At 46.1% G+C, this 20,324-nt stretch overlaps 1 protein-coding gene across 3 annotated transcripts in view; it reads left to right on the top strand.

Moving 5' to 3' along the window:
- Positions 1 to 20,324, top strand: part of DOCK5 (dedicator of cytokinesis 5) — a 304,075-nt gene that overhangs the window by 105,238 nt on the left and 178,513 nt on the right. The window contains exons 2-5 of one of the 3 annotated variants that reach the window (XM_029604106.1): positions 2,808 to 2,850; positions 3,817 to 3,965; positions 15,430 to 15,565; positions 16,592 to 16,749. In XM_029604106.1, the coding sequence (XP_029459966.1) occupies positions 3,853 to 3,965; positions 15,430 to 15,565; positions 16,592 to 16,749 (407 nt within the window). In that variant the 5' untranslated portion in view covers positions 2,808 to 2,850; positions 3,817 to 3,852. Of the gene's footprint in view, positions 1 to 2,807; positions 2,851 to 3,816; positions 3,966 to 15,429; positions 15,566 to 16,591; positions 16,750 to 20,324 lie in introns of those variants that run through there. The other 2 variants (XM_029604105.1, XM_029604107.1) reach the window with 2 other exon arrangements.

Below are 20,324 nucleotides of genomic sequence, written 5' to 3'. Positions count from 1 at the left end.
AGGATCAAGAGGACACGGCCTTCATACAGACCGTGTTGACGGGAGCACAGGCAGCCTTCCACTCATTTCGGCAGTAGTTTTTGGTACATCCCAGTGGTGTGGCTTGGCCTTCCTGAGTGCAGAGGAGGGTGAAATTATTTCAACCTGATAATTTTCTTTCCTCTAAGGAAGGCAGGCCAATCCACAACCTGCCCTGGGCTGCCTACATGATTTTGTTTTCAGTTTGTCTCATATTAGGGCATGGTACAGTGTTCTTTGTTCTGAGTCGTTTGAAGGACTGGTAAGTGAAGAACCAGTCCCTAGGATGTATTTCTATTTTTATATAAAATGTTATGTCATTTTATTGTAAATTTTACTTTAATATGTTAATTTTATTCTAAGTCAATTTTATTGTAATTTTATTTTATTGTAATTTTATTACTGTTGTAAACCGTTATGATCGCTACACCGAATGACGGTATATAAAATCAGTAAATAAAATAAATAAATAGGATGTTACATTTTTTACTGAGCTCAGAACTTTTGAGTTGGCTGGAAGTAACGAGTCATTGGCTGTTAATAGTCATGGTTCAAATATAATCAGTTTGCCCACAATTTGGCTTTTCTAGAGATACTGGCAGGCTGATGTTGGGACAGGGCTATATACTATATGATGTCATCGAATCAGTTTACCCTGTCTCTATCTGCTGGTAGGAGTGTGGATTGGCCTGCCTTCCTTAGAGGAAAGGAAATTGTCAGGTAAGAAAGAATTAATGTCAGCTTTTTTGATCAATGTAACCATCATTCAAAGGTGATATTGCACTTGGGTTTTTGAGAGACCACAGAGATCCCTACTTCTCAGGGCACATGAGAAGGAGGAGTCCATGTGAGCTGAAAAGATCATCTATAGCCACCAATTTGTATAATTCTTATGTTGGTCAAATTAAAGGCATCACAGCCCACACAGTTGATTTTTAACCAAGGCAAATATGGTCACTATAACTGCCTGTGCATTAGGATTGTGCTTAGAAATTAGTTCAATCAAATGTATTGGAATGCTTTCAGATTGTTTTCTGCTGTATGACTTAGCCTGCACTGTTTCTCATGTGATTCTTGGCTCCCCTCTATTAGTATAGTCCAACCGGGGCTTCCAGCTTCTAGTGGTTTAGAGCCACAGAAGCCATGAACCCTGCAGAATGTTCTGGCCACAATCCATCGCTCACCGTTGTGATTCTAACCAAGTTGCTTAAACTTCCTCCCCATCGTCACACTTCATTTGCTACCTCTGCAGGCCAGAAACCATTGTAACCTTGGAATTTTATGTTGCACAGTGCTGAGTATGCATTGGCACCAGTCATGGCAAAGCACTAGATTATCGGCCGAATTTTAAAACGGGCGCGTGCGTAAAAATCGGCACTTACGCGTGTGGTCGGGCCCTGCGCGCCCCAGGTGCATTTTCAAAAGGGACCGGCCGTGTGCGTAAGTGCTGATGCGTGCACAACTGCCGGGCCTTGAAAATGGGGCGGGCCGGGAGTGTGGTCTGGGTGGGGAGGGGCGGGGCGGGACAGAGGCCATTAGTCGCTGTCCCGGGGAAGCGCGCACCAGCAGCAGGCCGGTGCGCGCAGATTACTTTTGCTCCAGAGGATCAGTAAGTAAGAAAACAAAACAGAAGTAAGTTTAAACAGTCCGCTTTAATTGGAGCGGACTGGGAGGGAACTGGGGAAGGCCCGATTGCTGCGCATAATTTACTAAATTCTCCCCCCCCCCTGCGTGCACCGTCCGCACATGCGCTCGCAGATTTTAAAATCCGGCGTGCGTGTGCATGCGGCCCACGGATGTTATGACATGCGCACACGTGTTATAAAACCTGCGCATCCGTGTGCGCAGGCTGGGAATCGTGCGCACGTGGACATGCACGCGCGCCTTTTAAATCTACCCCTAAGTGTTTTGGAGTGAGCACTGCTGCTGATTCAGTTCACAATTGTGCCGTCTTAATAAGGCAGAAGAATGGTTTAATTCAGCTGCAGGCCAGCTTTTGGTCCACTTGGGAAAGCCAGCCAGCTTCCCAGCCCATTTTATTTCTGCACATCCAAACTAGTTTTATGACCTCAATAAAATAATGGTAGAAGCAAGCAGCAGCCCTGTAATTATGGTGAGGGGAGTGCTCTAGTTTCTTGCTTTTCTGCTTTCTTGCGATATTGAGCCTATAAGTGCTAAAATTTAGAAAGAGGGATGATTCACGTTTCCATGATTTTGCCTTTAGGCAGCATAAGAAAACCAGGTTATAATTGTGCATAATCAAAATAAATACTTGTTAACTATTTGGTCCCAGATAAGGGTGGGGTGGGGATCAATTGACCCAAATTTCTCTATGGGGAATGATTAGAGTTAAAAAAAAACCAAATTGCAACTGATATGAAAGTAGATATTCAGTGAAAATATAAAAAAGTAAGATATTCGACCTAGCCTGAGAAAAGAAATAAGGAACATGCTATGGATGCTTCATATACATTCTCCACCGCACATAGAAATAAAAAAAAAACTCCAGCCATTCACCCAAACACTCGCACACTATTTTTTAGTCACCTCTGGCTGTCCTCAAACTCGATGGCCTTTATTCCCACTCCAGGCTACTGTTACGTCAAGCCCGAATGCTGCTGCTGTCGCATGGCTCTCTTTACTGAATCTGATACTTTAAAAAGACATTTCTACACATTTAAGGGAAGGCTGGAGAAAATATAGGAAAACTAGCTGCTACAAAATCCTCTATTTGTATTCTATCAGATAAGATGCAAAATTAATATTAACAATCTTCCTTATTTTTAAAGATTGAATGAAGTTCCCAGTGTTAAAGGGTGCTGCTTTTAAAGGGTCAGTACTGCTTTACCCTAAATCTTAATTATGGTCTCGTTTATTTTCCTGGACCAAGCAATACCATGTTCACCTCCTCACCACAGCCTCTAAGTCACCGCACATTTATGATTTATAGCAAGAGGCAAGCAGTGCTCTTTTTGCCTGTAACTGCAGCCAGAAACACGTTTCCTCCAGAGAACCACTGTGTGGCATGGCATCAGTGCTTTTGAGTACAGTCATTTTTTTATTTTTTTTTAATTCATTTGCCTAGAGGAGAATTGTTAACTCTGTGCAGCTGTCCGTGCATGGGAGTGACCCATTCAGAGTAACATGAGAAATGTGGCCTTGTAATATATTCTCAGAGCACAGCCTATCCCCATCACCCCTCCTCCCTGAGGGTCTTAACCTGATATAAATGTTAGACTGTGGTAATACTGTACCATGCCTAAGCATTTCTCCGGGGCACAGGTCCAGTCCAGGGTAATGACAGAGTCAGAGAAGCAGGGACTCTTCAGTTTTTCTTTTATTTAGCCCAGTTGCTCCGGAATGTATCCTTGCTACCTGGATAACCTAAAATATGGTCATAAGCCAGTTTTAGTACCTCAAATTATTGATCTATGGGGTAACTATGACAATTAATGAGCAAAGTTAATTGTGTCCATGATCAGCTACTCCAGCAGTGCTCAAATCAGTTCTTGGACTCCTTTAGACAGTCGCATTTTCAGGATATCCCTAATGAGTATGGATGAGATATATTTGCATACATTGGAGGCAGTGCAAGCAAATCTATCTCATGCATATTCATTAGGATTGCCCTGAAAACCTGCTTATCTTGGGGGGGGGGGGGGGGGGGGGACCGGGACCGGGACCGGGACCCATAGTCTGGTCTGGGCACCACTGAGGTGCTCAGTGCAGTACCTGAAGCTCTTGTAGAAGGGGCCATTGGACTAACCTTTGCTTGTGCTGTTTCTGTCTGCCCATCAGAACAACAAGACAACGCTCTTCCGCTATCTACAGCAAATGATTTACAGCCTGATCGAGTGGCGGTCCCAGATCCTCTCCGGAACGCTTCCCAAAGATGAGCTCCTGGAACTGAGGAAGAAAGTCACAGCTAAGATTGACTATGGAAACAGGTATAGGGGAGGAGTGCTCTCCAAGCACATCGCAACCCAGAAACCATCACTCTCATTATTAATACCTTTTCATACCTTTATCCCAAGTACGGCATCGTTAATATATAAGGGATGCATGATACAAAATGGTGTGGGAAGTTGAGTTGTGTAGAAGAGGGGGAGCGGTTCAGCAGGTACCTGATTACTTTGTAATTTAGCTGTGATCTAAGGCCCATGCCCCTACTCTTCAGAAACGCACCAGGTGGTCTTTAATGTTGCATAGTTTTGCACTTCATTCCAAGGTTGGTAACAGGGCACACCCGACCATATGATGTTCCAGTACCAGACTGTAGCAATTAATTCACTGATATTCTTGATTATCAGGGCTGGATTTAGGGATAGGCAACATAGGCTCATGCCTCCTTCCCTCAGCCCTCTGCCTGTCACTGGGATCTAGGTACATTACCCCAGAAGTTGTGCAGGACTGCAAAGCAGGAAACTGGGCTAGATGAGAGCCAGTCTTGCACCTAGCCAGCCCCTCCCCTGCAGGTTGAGCCCTTGGGTTCTGGGGGCTAGTAGGGTCTTTGCTGCGGTGGCAGTACATCATGGTGAGTCCATATAGGCTGGAGTAAGATGGGGGCAGGTTGGAGCAAGGCAGGGCAGGCTGAGAGCAGAGAGCAGGAACTAGGACAGGATACAAGCACAGAACGAGACAGGAATACTGGACAAGAGCAGGATGCTGACACTGGGCAAGGCAGGCAATAGCAAGGCTGGTCTGGGCAGGGAACGACAAGACCAAACAAAAACAGGACTGACAAGGCAGATAGGACAAGACTGGACAAGGATTAGGCAAGACAACACAGAACAAAGAACATAAAAACCCGAAGGCAGCAAGGATGGAGGCCTGAAGGCCCCTAGGTTCAGAGAGGCCAGGAAGCCACAAGGCAGAAAACAAGACTAGAGCAGGCGCAGAGGCCACAAGGCAAGGCAAGGCCTAGAGTAGGTCACAGAGCAAGGAGCAAGGAATGGCCTAGATAAGTTCAGGCAAATCCAAATCACAAACAGAGCAGAAGCTGCACTCAATATTGACAATTCAACGAGTGCAGAAGTAAATCACATAGTCCAAAGTATCTATGTTCAGAAGGACTATTTATTTCTTATTTCCAACAACTCCACTGTTATCATAAAAGTACTTCAAAGGGTCCCCCAACATGGACCCATGTTTCGCCGAGGCGTCGGGAGGGACAAGCAGTATACAGAAATCTAAAGCAAAACAGACAGACGGACTATGGTAAACAGGCTATACGACATCTTAGTATTTCAAAGTTACAAAGGAAATTCTTACATACCTGAATTGATTCATAAACAGTTTTCATGGAGTGAGTACAACAGTACTACAAGAGGGTTTTTAAAAATCAGAGAAAAGGCGTCAAATATGAACGACCAATCAGCAAACGAGGAGACAGCCAATCAGAATACAGACCAATCAAAATTAAGTAAAGTGGACCCATTCCAGTTCCTTATTGAGTCCATGTGGTGTGACAGTGTCAAGCATATATATCCACTTCTGTTCCCTGCGAATAAGATAATCAGAAAAATTTCCCCCATGACTTGAACAGACAGGGATTTCTAACACAAAGAAATAAAGGTCATCAACGGTGTGAGAGCACCGGACCCAATGATCCACCAGCGGTGCATTTTCACGTAATAAATTCAGATTTGATTTATGTTCAATAATCCTAGCTTTGATTTTTCTTGTAGTCTTTCCCACATATAGCAACTGACAAGGGCAACGTATTATATAGATCACGCCACCTGAATTACAGTCAGAGAAGTCCCTTAATACATATTTCCTGCCAGTAACTGGGTGTTCAAAAAGTGAAACAGAGCTAGTGTGTGGGCATAGAGAGCATTGTCCACATGGTTTGTGTATACCTGTCCCCTGAATGAATATGCTCGTTCCACAAGTAGGTCAGAGTGTATCAATAAGTCTCGCAGGTTCCTACCCCTACGATATGTAAAGCGCAACGGCCCTTTAAACATGTCCTGAAGCAGCAAAGACTGCCAATGTTTTCGTATAATAAGGGTTACAGAGTGGCTCAAAGGGGAAAAGGGTAATATACAGTTCGTAGCAATATCTGGCTGCTTATTTTTTGGCACCTTTTCTCTGATTTTTAAAAACCCTCTTGTAGTACTGTTGTACGCACTCCCTGAAAACTGTTTATGAATCAATTCAGGTATGTAAGAATTTCCTTTGTAACTTTAAAATATCACAGTGTCGTATAGCCTGTCTGTTTTGCTTTAGATTTCTGTATGATACTGCTTGTCCCTCCCGACGTAGCCTCAGCGAAACACGGGTCCGTGTCGGGGGACCCTTTGAAGTACTTTTATGATAACAGTGGAGTTGCTGGAAATAGGATATAAAAAGTCCTTTTGAACATTGATACTTTGGACTATGTGATTTACTTCTGCACTCGTTGCGGTGGAACTAGATAAGTTCAGGACAAGAGCAGGCCAGGTCAGAGAGCCAAGGGTGATGCCTGAAGAGGCAAGGTGGTTATGGCAAGACTGGGTTATATAAGGCTGACTCTGGCATGGCAAGAATAGTGAAGTGGAGCTTGGCAAGGCTGGTAGTGAGGTTCACTGAAGGCCTCTACAGGAGGAGTCAAAGCAGGCAGGACCAGGGCTCAGAGAGGCTACATGGCAGGAGAAACCATGACACTGCCTATGAGCATCATAATCTTAGATCCGGCCATGATGCTGATTGTTTTGCCTTTCAGTACAGTGCCACAGTCAATGATACAGAACAGATCCTCAATATTTAGGAAGTGAATGGCAAGTTGTATTTCTGAAAAACAAAATATCACTGGGAGAGCAATTTTTTATGAAATTTGCCTATATATAAATTGGCTGCCTGAACCCTGAATCACACAATCTAGCTCAAAGTACATGTATGGTTTCATAGCACATGGACTTTTATCCTAATTGAGGAGAGACATTCCTGGGGCTGTGTTTAAGGCAGGGTTGGAAAGCGGCTCATTTAGATTGGATTTTCAAACCTACACATGCTGTTTTCCAGCACAGATCGGCCCGCAGAAAAAACAGGTGCAGAGTCTGCAGGTCCTTTCTACTCAGGGGCAGTTTTCAAAAGGAAAGTATTGTGTACCCTTTCTCTTTGAAAGTTTGGTACAAAGTGCATGCATAAAAAAATGTGCTGTGGAGTTTGCACCAGGGGGGTGGTGACTGTTTGAAAACTGCTCTCTAAATGAATTGAGATTAATATTGAGGGGGCGGCGAGTGGCAAGTTACCTGAGTATGCTTACCTGGTAACTTTAGCTGGGAGATTCAGCAAGACGTGTTTTCAACTGACTATACCCCATTAAGTTTAAAGTTATCCAGGTATGTTTACCCAGATAACTGTAGACCTTCTCTCAAGCCCAAAGATAAAGTTTACCTGGACAAAATCAGCTGAATATCGGTACCACCTGGCTAAGTTTAAGCCCAGACCTTGGAACGCTCCTTCCCCTCACTTTTTTTTTTTTAGTCTATGTACAATTTGCCTGGTTAATGACATACCTGGCTAAAACTTACTCGTTTGGCGGGGCAGAAAATTTAAAACTCTGGGTTTGTCTGGCTTAAGTCCGAACACAGCCGAACAAACTCCTCTGAATCTGGACCTCACTGAATTCTGTTTGAGGCATAGGCTATGAAGACAACCTCAGCCCCATCTCCTTCTGCGCCCTCCCCCCCCCCCCCCCCCCCCCACACACACATTACCAGCAAATGTAACATCTCAATGGTCTTAGACCAGATTACTGTACAGTTAATGGAAGGAGTCAGGATTCCCAAAAACAACATTTATAAGTCTTGTTTCTTCTTCTGTTACACTCCATTACTTTGGGCATCTGACCAGGAGGTACTGCCTGTTCTTCTAGGACAAGCAGGATGATAGTCCTCACACATGAGTGACATCATTGGATGGAGCTCAGCTTGGAAAACTTATGTCAGCGTTTCTGGAACTTTGACTAGGTTCACTGAGCATGCCCAGCATGCCTTGTACCACGTATCCACTTCCATCTCTTTTTTTCCGTGGAGTTTTCGCCTCGCGGTTAAGTGAGCTTGTCGCTGTTCCTTCAGAAATTGCCTTGGAAAACTTTTTCACCAATTAATTTTGGGTTTTTTTTGCGTTCCTCCAACGTCAAGTATCTCTTAGTGCCTCCCTTAGGCTCCTTAGTCATGCTTTTCAGTGTTTCGATAAGTTTATTTTCGCTCCATTCCCCCTTTGGTGGCAGTGCCTTGGTGCTCGCAGTCTTCAACTGCCTGTCGTCACTGCTCTTGTTACCCCCTTTCTTTTCTTTCGTTGTGGCCTTGTCTGGTTTCCTTCGATAACCCCAATGTCTGAGGACCATGTGCATTACGGACCCCCATGAGGTATGTGTCCTCTGCCTGGGGGCATCGCATGACATCCGGGGTTGCCGCTTGTGTACTCAGATGACTCCCAAGGGACATTGTGCTCAACTCAATAAGATGGAAAAGCTCTTCGGATCGAGAAAGTCCAAGCCATCGACATTGACATCGGCGGCATCTGCATCGATAAAATTTGGAGTCGCACCAATGGACACCGTGCCATGTCAATGCCGCGGACAGATAGGGGCACCGGGGATGGGCCCCTGTCGGTCTCTTCCAGGTCGAAGACATCAGGTTTGTCGTCATCAACCTCAGCACCACAAAGACTGGGCTGAGCACCGAGGGAAGCCGAGGAAGCATTGGCACCAGTCACCTTCGATGCACGGTGCCAGGCTCAGGGAGACGCCGGCTCATGCCGTGATGCCCCTGAAGTGAGCCCACGGTGAGGAGTGCCAATCTTCCATCAATGCCGGGGGTCAACGACGGTCTCCACTGGTCCTAGTGCTAGTCGCCGATCCACCTCGGGGATCCAAGGAAGATCTAACTGCTACTCCTGCCTCCTAGTTGGTTGTGGCATTGTCAACTTTCGAGGAGGAGCTGGAGAGAAAAATCTAGCTGGCAGTTGAGCGAGCGCTGCAGGGCGTCATGCCTGTGGCACTGACGGTACCGATATCCATGCTTTCCATTCTGGAACCACTGCTGGAATGGCTCAATGTGCTCATCGGAGCATTACTGACCCAGCTGGCGTTGGTTCCCGGGAGGCCATCGATGCCCAGTGAGGCACCGATGCTTCCCCTGACAATATGATGCTCGTTGCCAGTTCCTCCAAGGAGGAAGCTCCATCAAGGCTGGCAGGGACACCGAGGCCTTTGGCCCCCTGTCCAGCGCTGCTGGGGCCGGCACCGGTGCCATCAGTGTCCATGCCTCTGGACAAGGGCCAAGCACTTAGGCCTCATCCCCTGTGGACTACAGTGAGGATGAGGCTCCTAATGATCCTTGGGGGGATGACACTACAGATTCCTCCTCCAAGGACTCTGAGGGTCTCCCCTCAGAACCTTTTCCTCCAGAGGAATGAAGGAAGTATCAACCAGAGGACTTAACCTTCACAGGTTTTGTGCGGGCAATGGCCGAGGCCATCCCTTTTCAGTTGTTGATGGAGGAGGATGCCAGGAACAAGATGATGGAAATCCTCCAGTTCATGGAGGCTCCTAAGGAGATTGTGGCGGTCACGTGCATGGCAACTTTAAGCTGTTTGTTAGTTTATGTGGACCCAATTGGTAGAATAACAGCCTTACCTGAGTCAGCCGAGAAAGCAGAAATCCTGCATGCTGTAACGGGTACTCCAGATCCACAAGAGTGGATGGAAGGCAAGTTAAATCCAGAGACAGTCCGAATCCCAGGGCAGGCGGCAGGCAAGGTAAATCCAGAGACAATCCGAATCCAAGGGCAGGCGGCAAGCAAGGTAAATCCAGAGACAGTCCGAATCCAAGGGCAGGTGGCAAGCAAGGTAAATCCAGAGACAGTCCGAATCCAAGGGCAGGCGGCAGGCAAGGTAAATCCAGAGACAATCCAAATCAAGAGGCAGGCAGCAGACAAGGCAAACCATAGACAGACCAGATCCAATTGAGAAAGCAGCGAACTCCGGAGGTAGCACCAGCATAATGACCCTGTAGCTGAGGCAAGGGCTTGTGCTGGGCTGTCAGCTTAAGTATAGTTTTTTTCCTGCGCTAGGCTCGAAGAGTGACGGGAGGAACGCTGACGTAAGGAGAGGAGCCCGACTGCATTGGCCCGTGTGGTGTGGTGCAGAGTGCGGCCATGCCGGACGTGGCCCTGATCATGTCGGGAGGTTGAGGGCAACACGGAGGTACAGATTTGTTTCCTAACACTGTTGCTGCTGAGGATCAGGGAACGGCCCCTCACAGTACCTCCCGTGAACAGGAAGGTGGATGGGGTTTACCTCATCCAGAAGGCTACCAGATTTGAGAAGCGTCAGCTGTCACACCAATCGGTGGTAGTTGTTTCCACTCTCAGAAGGGCAAAGCACTCTCAGACCCATGCCTCAGCACTCCTGGGAAGGATTACAGGGTGATGGACTCTCTTGGAAGGAAAGTATTCCAGGGAGCCATACTTATTGCCTGCATTGCCTCCTACCAGCTCTACATGAGCTAGTACTCGTGGAACCTTTGGAAGCAGGTGCAGGAGGCGGCCGAGCAGCTGCCTCAATAGCAGCAAGACACCTTCAAGTCACTGGTGTAGATGGGCCTGGAGTGCGGAAAACATGAGATGTTTTCAAATCGGCATTGAGAGTCTCTGTAGCGGGAATCGGTGCCCGCAGAATGGCATGGCTGCAGGCTTCAGGGCTCCAACCGGAAGTACAGGAAAGAGTCGCCGACTTGCCGTGTATGGGAGAGAATCTCTTCAGAGATAAGGTGAGGGTTGCAGTAGCCCAGTTTCGGGACCACCATGAGACCCTCCAATAACTCTCCGCCAGCACTTCAGACCCGCCCTCCTCAGCAAGGAGGTCAGTGAGACAGGGTCAAAGGAAGTCTTTCTATCGCCAAAGCAAGCACTATCCTCCGGCCCATTGCTCAAGTTCACAGAGAGTGAGTTCCCGCGGCTGTCCCAGACAGCAGAGAGCTCCCAAGCCCCAGCCGGTGCCCAGGTCAAATTCCAGGATGGGGTTTTGACTGGATTGTAGGGAGCATAAGCCAGCCACCTGTACCCGAGTTGCTGGATCCCCCAGTTGGGAGCAGGCCCAGTATAACCTCTAACCAGTGGGTTCTGTCCATCGTCCGTCAAGGGTACCAATTAAACTTATTGGATGTCCTGCCAAATTGTCCTCTGTGCCTGTTTTGGGGGCCAATAATGCATCAGGAGGTACTGATTCGGGAGCTCTCCACCTTCAACAGCCAGGGTGGTCGAATCTGTTCCACCAAAGAAAAGAGGGCAGGGATTCTACTCCCGGTACTTCCTGATTCTGAGGAGAACAGGGGGACTCCCTTGGAATGTTTGTACATGCGCAGAGCCCAATGGACCCTGAGATCCAGTGGCACCAGGCCACACAGAGCTTCCAGGATCTCACCCGAATCACCCCTTCTCTCTGGGTCTCTTTGACCTGGTGGCGGATACTCTCAAATTTGGAACGGGGAATATCCTTCCAGAGTCCCCCTACTCAAATTGTCCTTACCATGGATGCATCCACTCTGGGGTGGGGAGCTCATGTAGATGGGCTTCACACCTAGGTCCTCTGGTCCGCCCTGGAAACACATTGTCAAATCAATTTCCTGGAGCTCTGGGGATCAGGTACATGCTATGGGCTTTCAGAGATCGGCTGTCAAACAAAGCTATCCTGATCCAAACAGATAACCAGGTAGCTATGTAGTATGTCAACAAGCAGGGAGGCACAGGGTCATACCTCCTGTGTCAGGAAGCAGTCAAGAACTGGTCCTGTGTCCTGTCCCATGGGATGGTGCTCAGGGCCATGTATCTGGAAGGAACGGAGAACATGATAGCGGACAGAATGAGTCGTGCCTTCAGACCCCTCAACTGGGGTCTGGACCAGAGGGCAGCAAATCAGAACTTCCACCTCTCCAGGATCCCAGATGTGGATTTTTTCACGTCCCCCTGCAATAGAAAGATGACTCCGTTTGCTCCCTGTACAGAACAGACCTCCTATTCCCTTACTGGCGAAGACACTCTTGAAGCTTCGTGAGGACAGAGGAACTATGATTCTCATAGCTCCTCATTGGCCGAGACAGGTCTGGTTTCCGCTTCTTCGTGACTTGACCATTTGAGAACCAATAGATCTGGGGACTTCCCCAGGACTCATCACTCAAGACTGAGGCAGATTGCGGCATCCCAACCTCCAGTTTTTGTCACTCACAGCCTGATGTTGAAAGGTTAATTCAGCAACTGCTCGGTGTGTCTCGAGTCCTGGTGGCTTCCAGAAAACCTTCTACTAGAAAGTCCTGTGGGCTGAAGTGGAGCAGGTTTCCCTTGTGGTGTGAGCAGAAGGCCTTAGATCCATTCTCCTGCCCCCCACAAAAACTGCTTGATTACCTTCTACACCTATCGGGGGCTGGCTTGAAAACCAACTCTGTTAGAGTTCACCTGAGTGCTATTGGCACATAACACCATAGGGTGGAAGGTACACCCATCTCTGTACAGCCTATAGTTGTATGTTTCATGCGGGGCCTGCTCCAGTTGAAGCCTCTTCTAAGGCCTCCCGCTGTGTCTTGGGACCTCATCATGGTGCTAGGTTGGCTGATGAAAGTTCCTTTTAAGCCACTCTGTTCCTGTGACCTGAAGTACCTGACCTGAAAGGTCATATTTTTGGTGGTGGTCACTTTAGCGCGCAGGGTCAGTGAGTTCTAGGCCTTAGTGACTTATCCACTTTACACTAAGTTTATTCATGACAGGGTGGTTTTGCATATGCACCCTAAGTTCCTGCCTAAGGTGATAGGGTTAACCAGTCAATCGTCCTACTAACATTCTTTCCCAGGTCCATTTGCACCAAGGCAAACAGCACTGCACAGTTAGGACTGCAAGAGAGCCTTAGCCTTCTATCTGGAGCGGACAGAAGCCCATAGACAGTCCACTCAACTTTTTATTTCTTTTGATAGGAAATAGATTGGGAGTTGCTGTTGCCAAACAGATACTATCCAGTTGGCTAGCAGATTGCATCTCCTTCTGTTATGCCCAGGCAGGACTGCATCTTGGAGGTCATGTCAAGGCTCATTCTGTCAGCCATGGCAACGTCGGTGGCCCACTTGCAAGCAGTTCCTGTGGAGGAGATCTGCAAGGCTGTGACGTGGAGTTCTCTCCGCACATTCGCATCCCATTACTGTCTGGATAAGGATAGCCGATGTGACAGTAGGTTCAGCCAGTCTGTCCTCAGGAATCTCTTTGAGGTGTAGGACCCAACTCTCCCTGCCTAGGGCCCATTGTTTGGGTTCAGGCTGTCTCCCCCTTTGTTACCGACTGTACTGTGTTTGTTGGGCCCGTTGGCACCTAGTTGGTGCTTTTTGGTCCCTTTTTGTATTGGGGAGTAGCCTGTAGCTAGAGATTCACCCATGTGTGAGGGCTCCATCCTGCTTGTCCTAGGAGAAAGCAGAGTTGCTTACCTGTAACATGTGTTCTCCTAGGAAAGCAAGATGTTAGTCCTCACGAAATCCACCCGCCACCCCGCGGAGTTGGGTTTCTCCTATTTTTTTATTTTTATCTTTATAATAATTCTATGTCATGAGACTGAAGAAGGACCCCGCATGGATGCATGGTATAGGGCATGCTGGGCATGCTTAGTGTGCCTAGTCAAAGTTCCAGAAACTTTGATATAAGTTTTCTGTGCCGGGCTCCATCTGATGTCACCCATGTGTGAGCACTATTTAGTTATTTATTTATTTGAACATTTTATATACCATTGTTCCACATAAAGATCACAACGGTTTACAAAGGTAACATTCATATCTCTGGGTCAGCAAATAAAGATGAGTTACAGAGGTCTTCTTCATAAGTAGGCATCAAATGGCAATGCTCATTCCTTATTAACTAATTTTCTAGGACATAGATGAGAAGAACATAAAATCATGAAATATTACAAGTGAAAACACTGTATGTTCATATATTATATTACAAATTTCATATATTAGTCAGTGTATTGTACTTAGGTTCTTACATTCACATTAAGTTTATTCCTTATGCTTCAATTCTTATCTTTTGTCCATATTTTATTACTGTGGTTCTTTTCTTTCTAATGTTTTTTCAGTTAGGTTATATGCATTTTTGAATAGCCATGTTTTTCGCTCACTTTTAAATCTCTTTCTGTCTGGTATCAAACATAACATCTCAGGTAGTGAATTCCAGAGTTTTGGATCTGCTATAGAAAACACATGATCTCTTACTTGCAAAAGATGTGTGCTCCGTATTGTGGGATCAGTCAATAGTCCTTTATTTTGAGATCTTAATTTTTGCTGAGGTGTGTATGGTTGTAAAGTCACTCCTAACATACAGGTATTACTGGAGAGAATGATTTTGAATATTAATGTTAATACTTTAAAATAGATTTGAGATTGTACTGGTAGCCAGTACAGTGAAATCGGCGAGGGTGTGATGTGATCAAATTTCCTGGTTCCTAACAAGAGACGTGCTGAGGCGTTTTGTAGAAATTATAATGGTTTTAGGGTTCTAGCAGGAAGACCGAGTAATAAGGAGTTAAATTATTCTAGGTTTGAGAAAATTAGGGTTTGCAGTATTTTGGGTGCTGTGGTGCTATTTCCAAAATGTTGGTAGCTGGCTTCTGGCACCATTTTGGAAATGGTGCTGCAGGACATGGAGGCCTAGGGGGATGCTCCAGCCACCATTGCTAGACCACCAAGGAATAATAATATGTGGTCTGAAGTTCAAGGTGGGGGAGACAGGAATCAATGGGGTGGAGTAAACATTTTGTACTTTCAAAGAGTGGGGTTACACACAGGCCACTTTTTAAATATTTTTGAAAGATTTGTTGCCTCAAGAGAGTGACGAGGAGTGGGGGGGGGGGGTCAGAGAGGGGGTTTCATTAGACCCCAGTTGATTTCATCACTCAGATTAAGAGGGTCCTGGGAGCCATTTAATCCTCTTAAGAAACCACCCTGGGAGCATTGTGATAATCATTAGCATCCAGATGCTCTCAGAGAAAGTTAACTACGTCTTGAAATGTAGTTAACTTTCAATCAAATAAAATGGCTTGCTGACTTCACTGAAAGCTCGTTATTTTGTTATCATATTAATGAGCTTATGAGCTTATTTCCATGAATTTGCATGCAAATTTGCTCATTTAAATATCTGTGTTGTGCCTAATATTTTAGGTTACAGACAATATGTGTAATTTCAAATTGTATGTGCTATATGTGCAGTAAACGCTGTTTATTGCATGGTAAATCCTTACCGTGGCTCAATAAATGACCCCTTTAGATTGTAAGCCTTCTGGGACAAGGAAATACCTATTGTACTTGAATGTAACTGTTAAGTGCAGAGAGTGGGTCAATACTCTGATTGCTGATGGAATGCCAAAAAGCATCTGTTTCCGGTTTCTTCACAGGATTCTGGGTCTGGATCTAGTTGTGCGAGATGAGAATGGAAACATCCTAGACGCTGATGAGACCAGTATCATCACTCTCTTTAAGTCCCATGAGTCTGCCTCCAAGAGAATTGATGAAAGAATCCAGGAGGAGAAGGTAGCATCCTTTTTTCCCCTTTCGATATTAAGGGACTGGTGGAAACCATATGAACCAGTTCCATAAATCAATCAATCAATTCTGGTACTAAGCAGCTAATTGGCTGAATGAGTGTGAGTCAAAGGTAGGTTAAAGTAATCTCACACAGGTTTGTGTAATGGCTGGGGAGTGGTTAATGTCATTAAATGGCTCTTTCTTAATCCCCACAGTCAAACAGAAAATATCTTCACACTTTACTTAGCTGATTTTCACATTTATTGTCCCAATACATTGAGTATATATAATAATCTAGGACTAATAAAAATTGCAATGCACATAAGAATAAGGTATAATGTAAACAAGGGAAAAATATAAATGTAAAAGAAGATAAGATACAAAAAAATATATGCATAGAACAAATCAATCAAAACAAGAGAATATCTATCTTTCTATATAAATAGTTACAATGTTAAACCAAATCTGCTCACTTCCCTGAGGTCATCACATGAATCTCAGCAATAGAGCAGTCCATAACTCTTAGGACTAAGTGCACTGGAGTATGGCATGTCATTGAACATTTTCTGTTACCATCAATACTAAGACATTGGTCTTGTGAGGTGGTTTATAGAGAATATCTCATTCTATGTTTGACTTTTCCTGCCAATACCCAGCCATAAATCATCCTATGTACCCTTTTCTTTCCCATGCATTCCAGCCCTAGGGCGGAGGGTTCTTCCAGGTGTTGGCTGAAAAAGGTCAGCGGAATGTGACCTATAGGTTTCTTGAGAGCCTCAAGAGACTCATCACTAGCACACACAATTCAGTGGTTTAGTTTTCCAGAGACGACAAAGAGTTTATCCAGAAATAGAAAACAAAAGGCTTAACAAATCCTGAATGTATGTATTCACAATTTATATAGCTCAGTCAGTGGTTCAATTCTTTGGGGGCCTAACTGGCCCTGTAACACCAAGATTTTTCACATTGTCGTTCCCTGTTTATTAAGTGTGCCAGAATTGTGTTTTGTTTTTCATTCTTTCTTTGGTATAGTCTATACTGCAGACTCTAGACCTACAAAGGCAGTCCATATTTAGCACAACGCATACCTACAGCCTCTACGTCAACCTCAAGAACTTTGTATGCAACATTGGGGAAGATGCTGAGCTACTTATGTCTCTCTACGATCCTGAGCAGTCCAGGTTCATTAGGTAAAGTAGAGTTGAACCACAACTTTTCTGTCTGAGAGCTGATGAGGTCATCTGATGAACCATTGCCTATTAGAGCCATTTGTTCTCAAGACCACCTGGATATTACCTAGTTACGATAATCTAAATATCAACTATTTCCTGGCCCTATGCCTCCATTTCCTAGTCTTATTTATTGATCTCCTTCCTTTCTTTTCAAGTGTGTTTCATCTGTGAAAAGCACATGTTGCTGTTGTCTTGTCTATGTATCCATCAATGCATACAGATGTTTCAGGAATCCTTCTCTATGGAGGGATTTGGCTGAAGTTTAGTAAAAGAGCCTTTTTCTCAGAGTCTGGCTCTCCTACCAAATGTCATTCATACCCAAGGGCCCCCAATAGGTTTACTGGGAGAGAGGGGCTAGGCCTAAATCTGAAGAAATAACAACATGCCTTTCTTCCATGCTGCAAGCTTACACCTTCTCATCTTGTTTCTCATGATGTCTTTATATATATATATATATATATATATATATATATATATATATATATATATATATATATATTTTAATACTTTTTTTTAGAATAAAGCAAGCACTTATTTTATCCTCAGTTTTTTAAAAATCTCTTTTTTTGAGGTTGCTCTTTAGTTGTTTCTGCTGTATTACATTTGTCACCTTGGAGCCTGTGTCAATATTAACAAACAGCAAGTCCATGTTACATAGAGCCATTATGGAAGGAGGTGCTAAGAACAGTTTGTAAAACATACAGATTGATTTTTTTACATTTTCTTCTGAAACAAAATAAAACTGCAGGAATTTTCAAAATGTTTGAACAATTGAATTTTCCAGGGACAAGTGGGATGGTAGTCCTCACTCATGGGTGACATCATCAGATGGAGCCCTGACACGGAAAACTTATGTCAAAGTTTCTAGAACTTTGACTTGGCACACTGAGCATACGCAGCATGCCCTAAACCATGCGTCCATGCAAGTCCCTCTCCAGCCTCTTTTTCCACGGAGCTGTAAGCATTGTAGTTTGAGTGAGCTCACTTTGGCTGTTTTTTGACCATTGGAAAACTCTTTTTTTCCTCGCGGTTTGTGACATCAGGTCCCTCTCGGTGCTTCCCTGTAGTGCTCCTAGTCAGGGTTTTCAGCGCTTCGGGTAGGTTTCCTTTCGCGGTTGATTCCCCAGTGTAGCAGTGCTTCGGTGCCCGTTGGCCATTGACACTTGCCACCATTGATTTTCATTTTGTGGCCCTTTTATTTCATCCTGTCATGGCCACATATTTTAGGCGATACTTCCAGTGCCCAAGGCCCTGTCCATTACGGCTCTTCACAAAATATGTGTCCTCTGCCTGGGGGTATTACATGATGTTTGGGGTTGCCACTTATGTGCACAGATGACCCCGAAGGGATGTCAACTTTGGCTCGACAAGATGGAATAGCTCTTCAGGCAAAGAAGACCGAGCCATCGGCATTGGCATCAGCAGCATTGATGGACCTTGAAGCCGCACTGATGGACATCGCAGATAGGGGCACCAAAGACCAACCATCGTCGATCTCCTCCAGGCTGAGGACATCGGGTTCCTCATCATTGGCCTCGGCACCAGGGAAGGGCCGGACCAAGCATCGAGGGAAGCCGAAGAAGCATCAGTGCCAGTCCCCATTGATGCACGGTGCTGGGCACAGGTTGCACCTGCTCATGCCACGATGCCCCAAATCGACCCCGTAGCAAGGAACACCAGTCCTCATTTGGTGCTGGAGGCCTGCGATAGTCTCCACTGGTCCTGATGCTAGTCACCGATCCACTTAGCAGCTCTGTAGATGATCTGTTCACCCCTCCTTCCTCCCAGTCGGCGTTGGAGGAGGGAGCTGGAGCGCCGAGTTCAGCTGATGATAGAATGGACGCTGCAGATCATCGATCCTGTGACACTGTTGGCACCGGAGCCTGTACCGTCCCTCCTGGAACTGTTGTTGGAGAAGCTCAACTCACTCATCGGTGCATTACCGACCCAGCTGGCATTGGTTCCCGGGATGGCATCGGTGCCTGTTGGGGCACTGATGCCACCTCCTCCTACTGATATGGTGGTTATTATTGGTTCCTCCTCCTAGAAAGCTCCACTTAAGCCAGCAGAGACACTGAGGTCTGTAGCCCCCTGTCCAGCTTTGCCGGTGCCTGCACCTCTGGATGAAGACTGAGTGCCTAGAGCCCCATCCCCTGTGGTTTACAGTGAGTATGAGGATCCCTGTGACCCCTGGGGGGAGGATAACTCAGAGTCATCCTCCGAACACTCTGAGAGTCTCCCCTCAGACGCTACTCCTCCAGAAAAGCAAAGGAAGTCCCTCCTTGAGGACTTAATCTTTGCAGTGTTTGTGAGGGTGATGACAGAAGTCATCCCGTTTCAGTTGCTGATGGAGGAGTATGACAGGCACAAAATGCTTGAGATCCTCCAGTTTGTGGAGCCTCCTAAGGAGATCGTGGGGATCCCAGTACACAAGACCCTTAAGGAACTGCTTTGAGGATATAGGAACATCCCCTCACAGTGCCTTCTGTGAATAAGAAGGCTCATGGGATTTACCTCAACCAGATGGCTCCCGGATTTGGTAAGTGACAACTACCCCACCAGTTGGAATGGTTGAATCTGCTCTCAAGAGAGCAAAGTGGTCTCAGACCCATTCCTCAGCCCCCCTGGGGAAGGACCACAGAGCGATGGACGGTCTTGGGAGGAAAGTCTTTCAAGGGGCCATGTTTATTGTCCGCATAGCTTCTTACCAGCTCTGCATGAGCCACTACGTGCGGGACATTTGAAAGTAGGTGCAAGAGATGGCCGAGCAGCTGTCTCAACAGCAGCAAACACCCTCATGTTGCTGTGGCATAAAAACCTGGAGTGCATAAAGCACAAGGTCTGAGCAACCTACAATGTTGTCGAGAGGGCATCGAGGGTCTCTGTAGTGGGAATCAGCACCCGCAGAATGGCATGGCTGTGGGCCTTGGATCTTCGACCAGAGGTATAGGAATGACTCGCTGATGTGCCGTGTACTGAGGAGAATCTCTTCAGAGATAGGGCGAGGGACAAGGTGGCCCAGCTCCAACAACTCTCTGCCAGCACTCCGGACCTGTGCTCCTCTTCTAAGAGGACAGTGAGAATGGGACAAAGAAAGTCTTTCTTTTGCCAGAGGAAGTTCTATCCTCCGCCTTCTCACTCCCATCAACACCATCAGGGATCTCGTGGCTGTCCCAGGGAGGAGAGAGCCCCCAAGCCCCAGTCAGCACCTCATTTAACTCCAGGGACATGGTTTTGACTGGATTATAAAGAGCTTACACTAGTAGCCTGTACCCAGGATGTTGGCCCATCTGGTCAGGGGAAGGCTGCAGTTCTTTGTGAACAAGTGGCCCAGTATAATCTCTGACCAGTGGGTTCTGTCCATTGTTCATCAAGGGTACCAACTGAATCTATTGGTTGTTCACCAAATTGGCCTCCAAGGCATTTTGGGGTCTAGTAGTGCATCAGGAGGTACTGTTAGCAGAGCTCTCCTCCCTCTTAATGGCCAAAGTGATTGAGCTTGTCCCATCAGGGCAAAGAGGGCAAGAATTCTA

Source organism: Rhinatrema bivittatum, chromosome 5 (assembly GCF_901001135.1).
Source record: "Rhinatrema bivittatum chromosome 5, aRhiBiv1.1, whole genome shotgun sequence".
In the NCBI taxonomy this organism is placed as follows: Eukaryota; Metazoa; Chordata; class Amphibia; order Gymnophiona; family Rhinatrematidae; genus Rhinatrema; species Rhinatrema bivittatum.
This window is presented reverse-complemented; position numbering and strand designations above follow the sequence as displayed.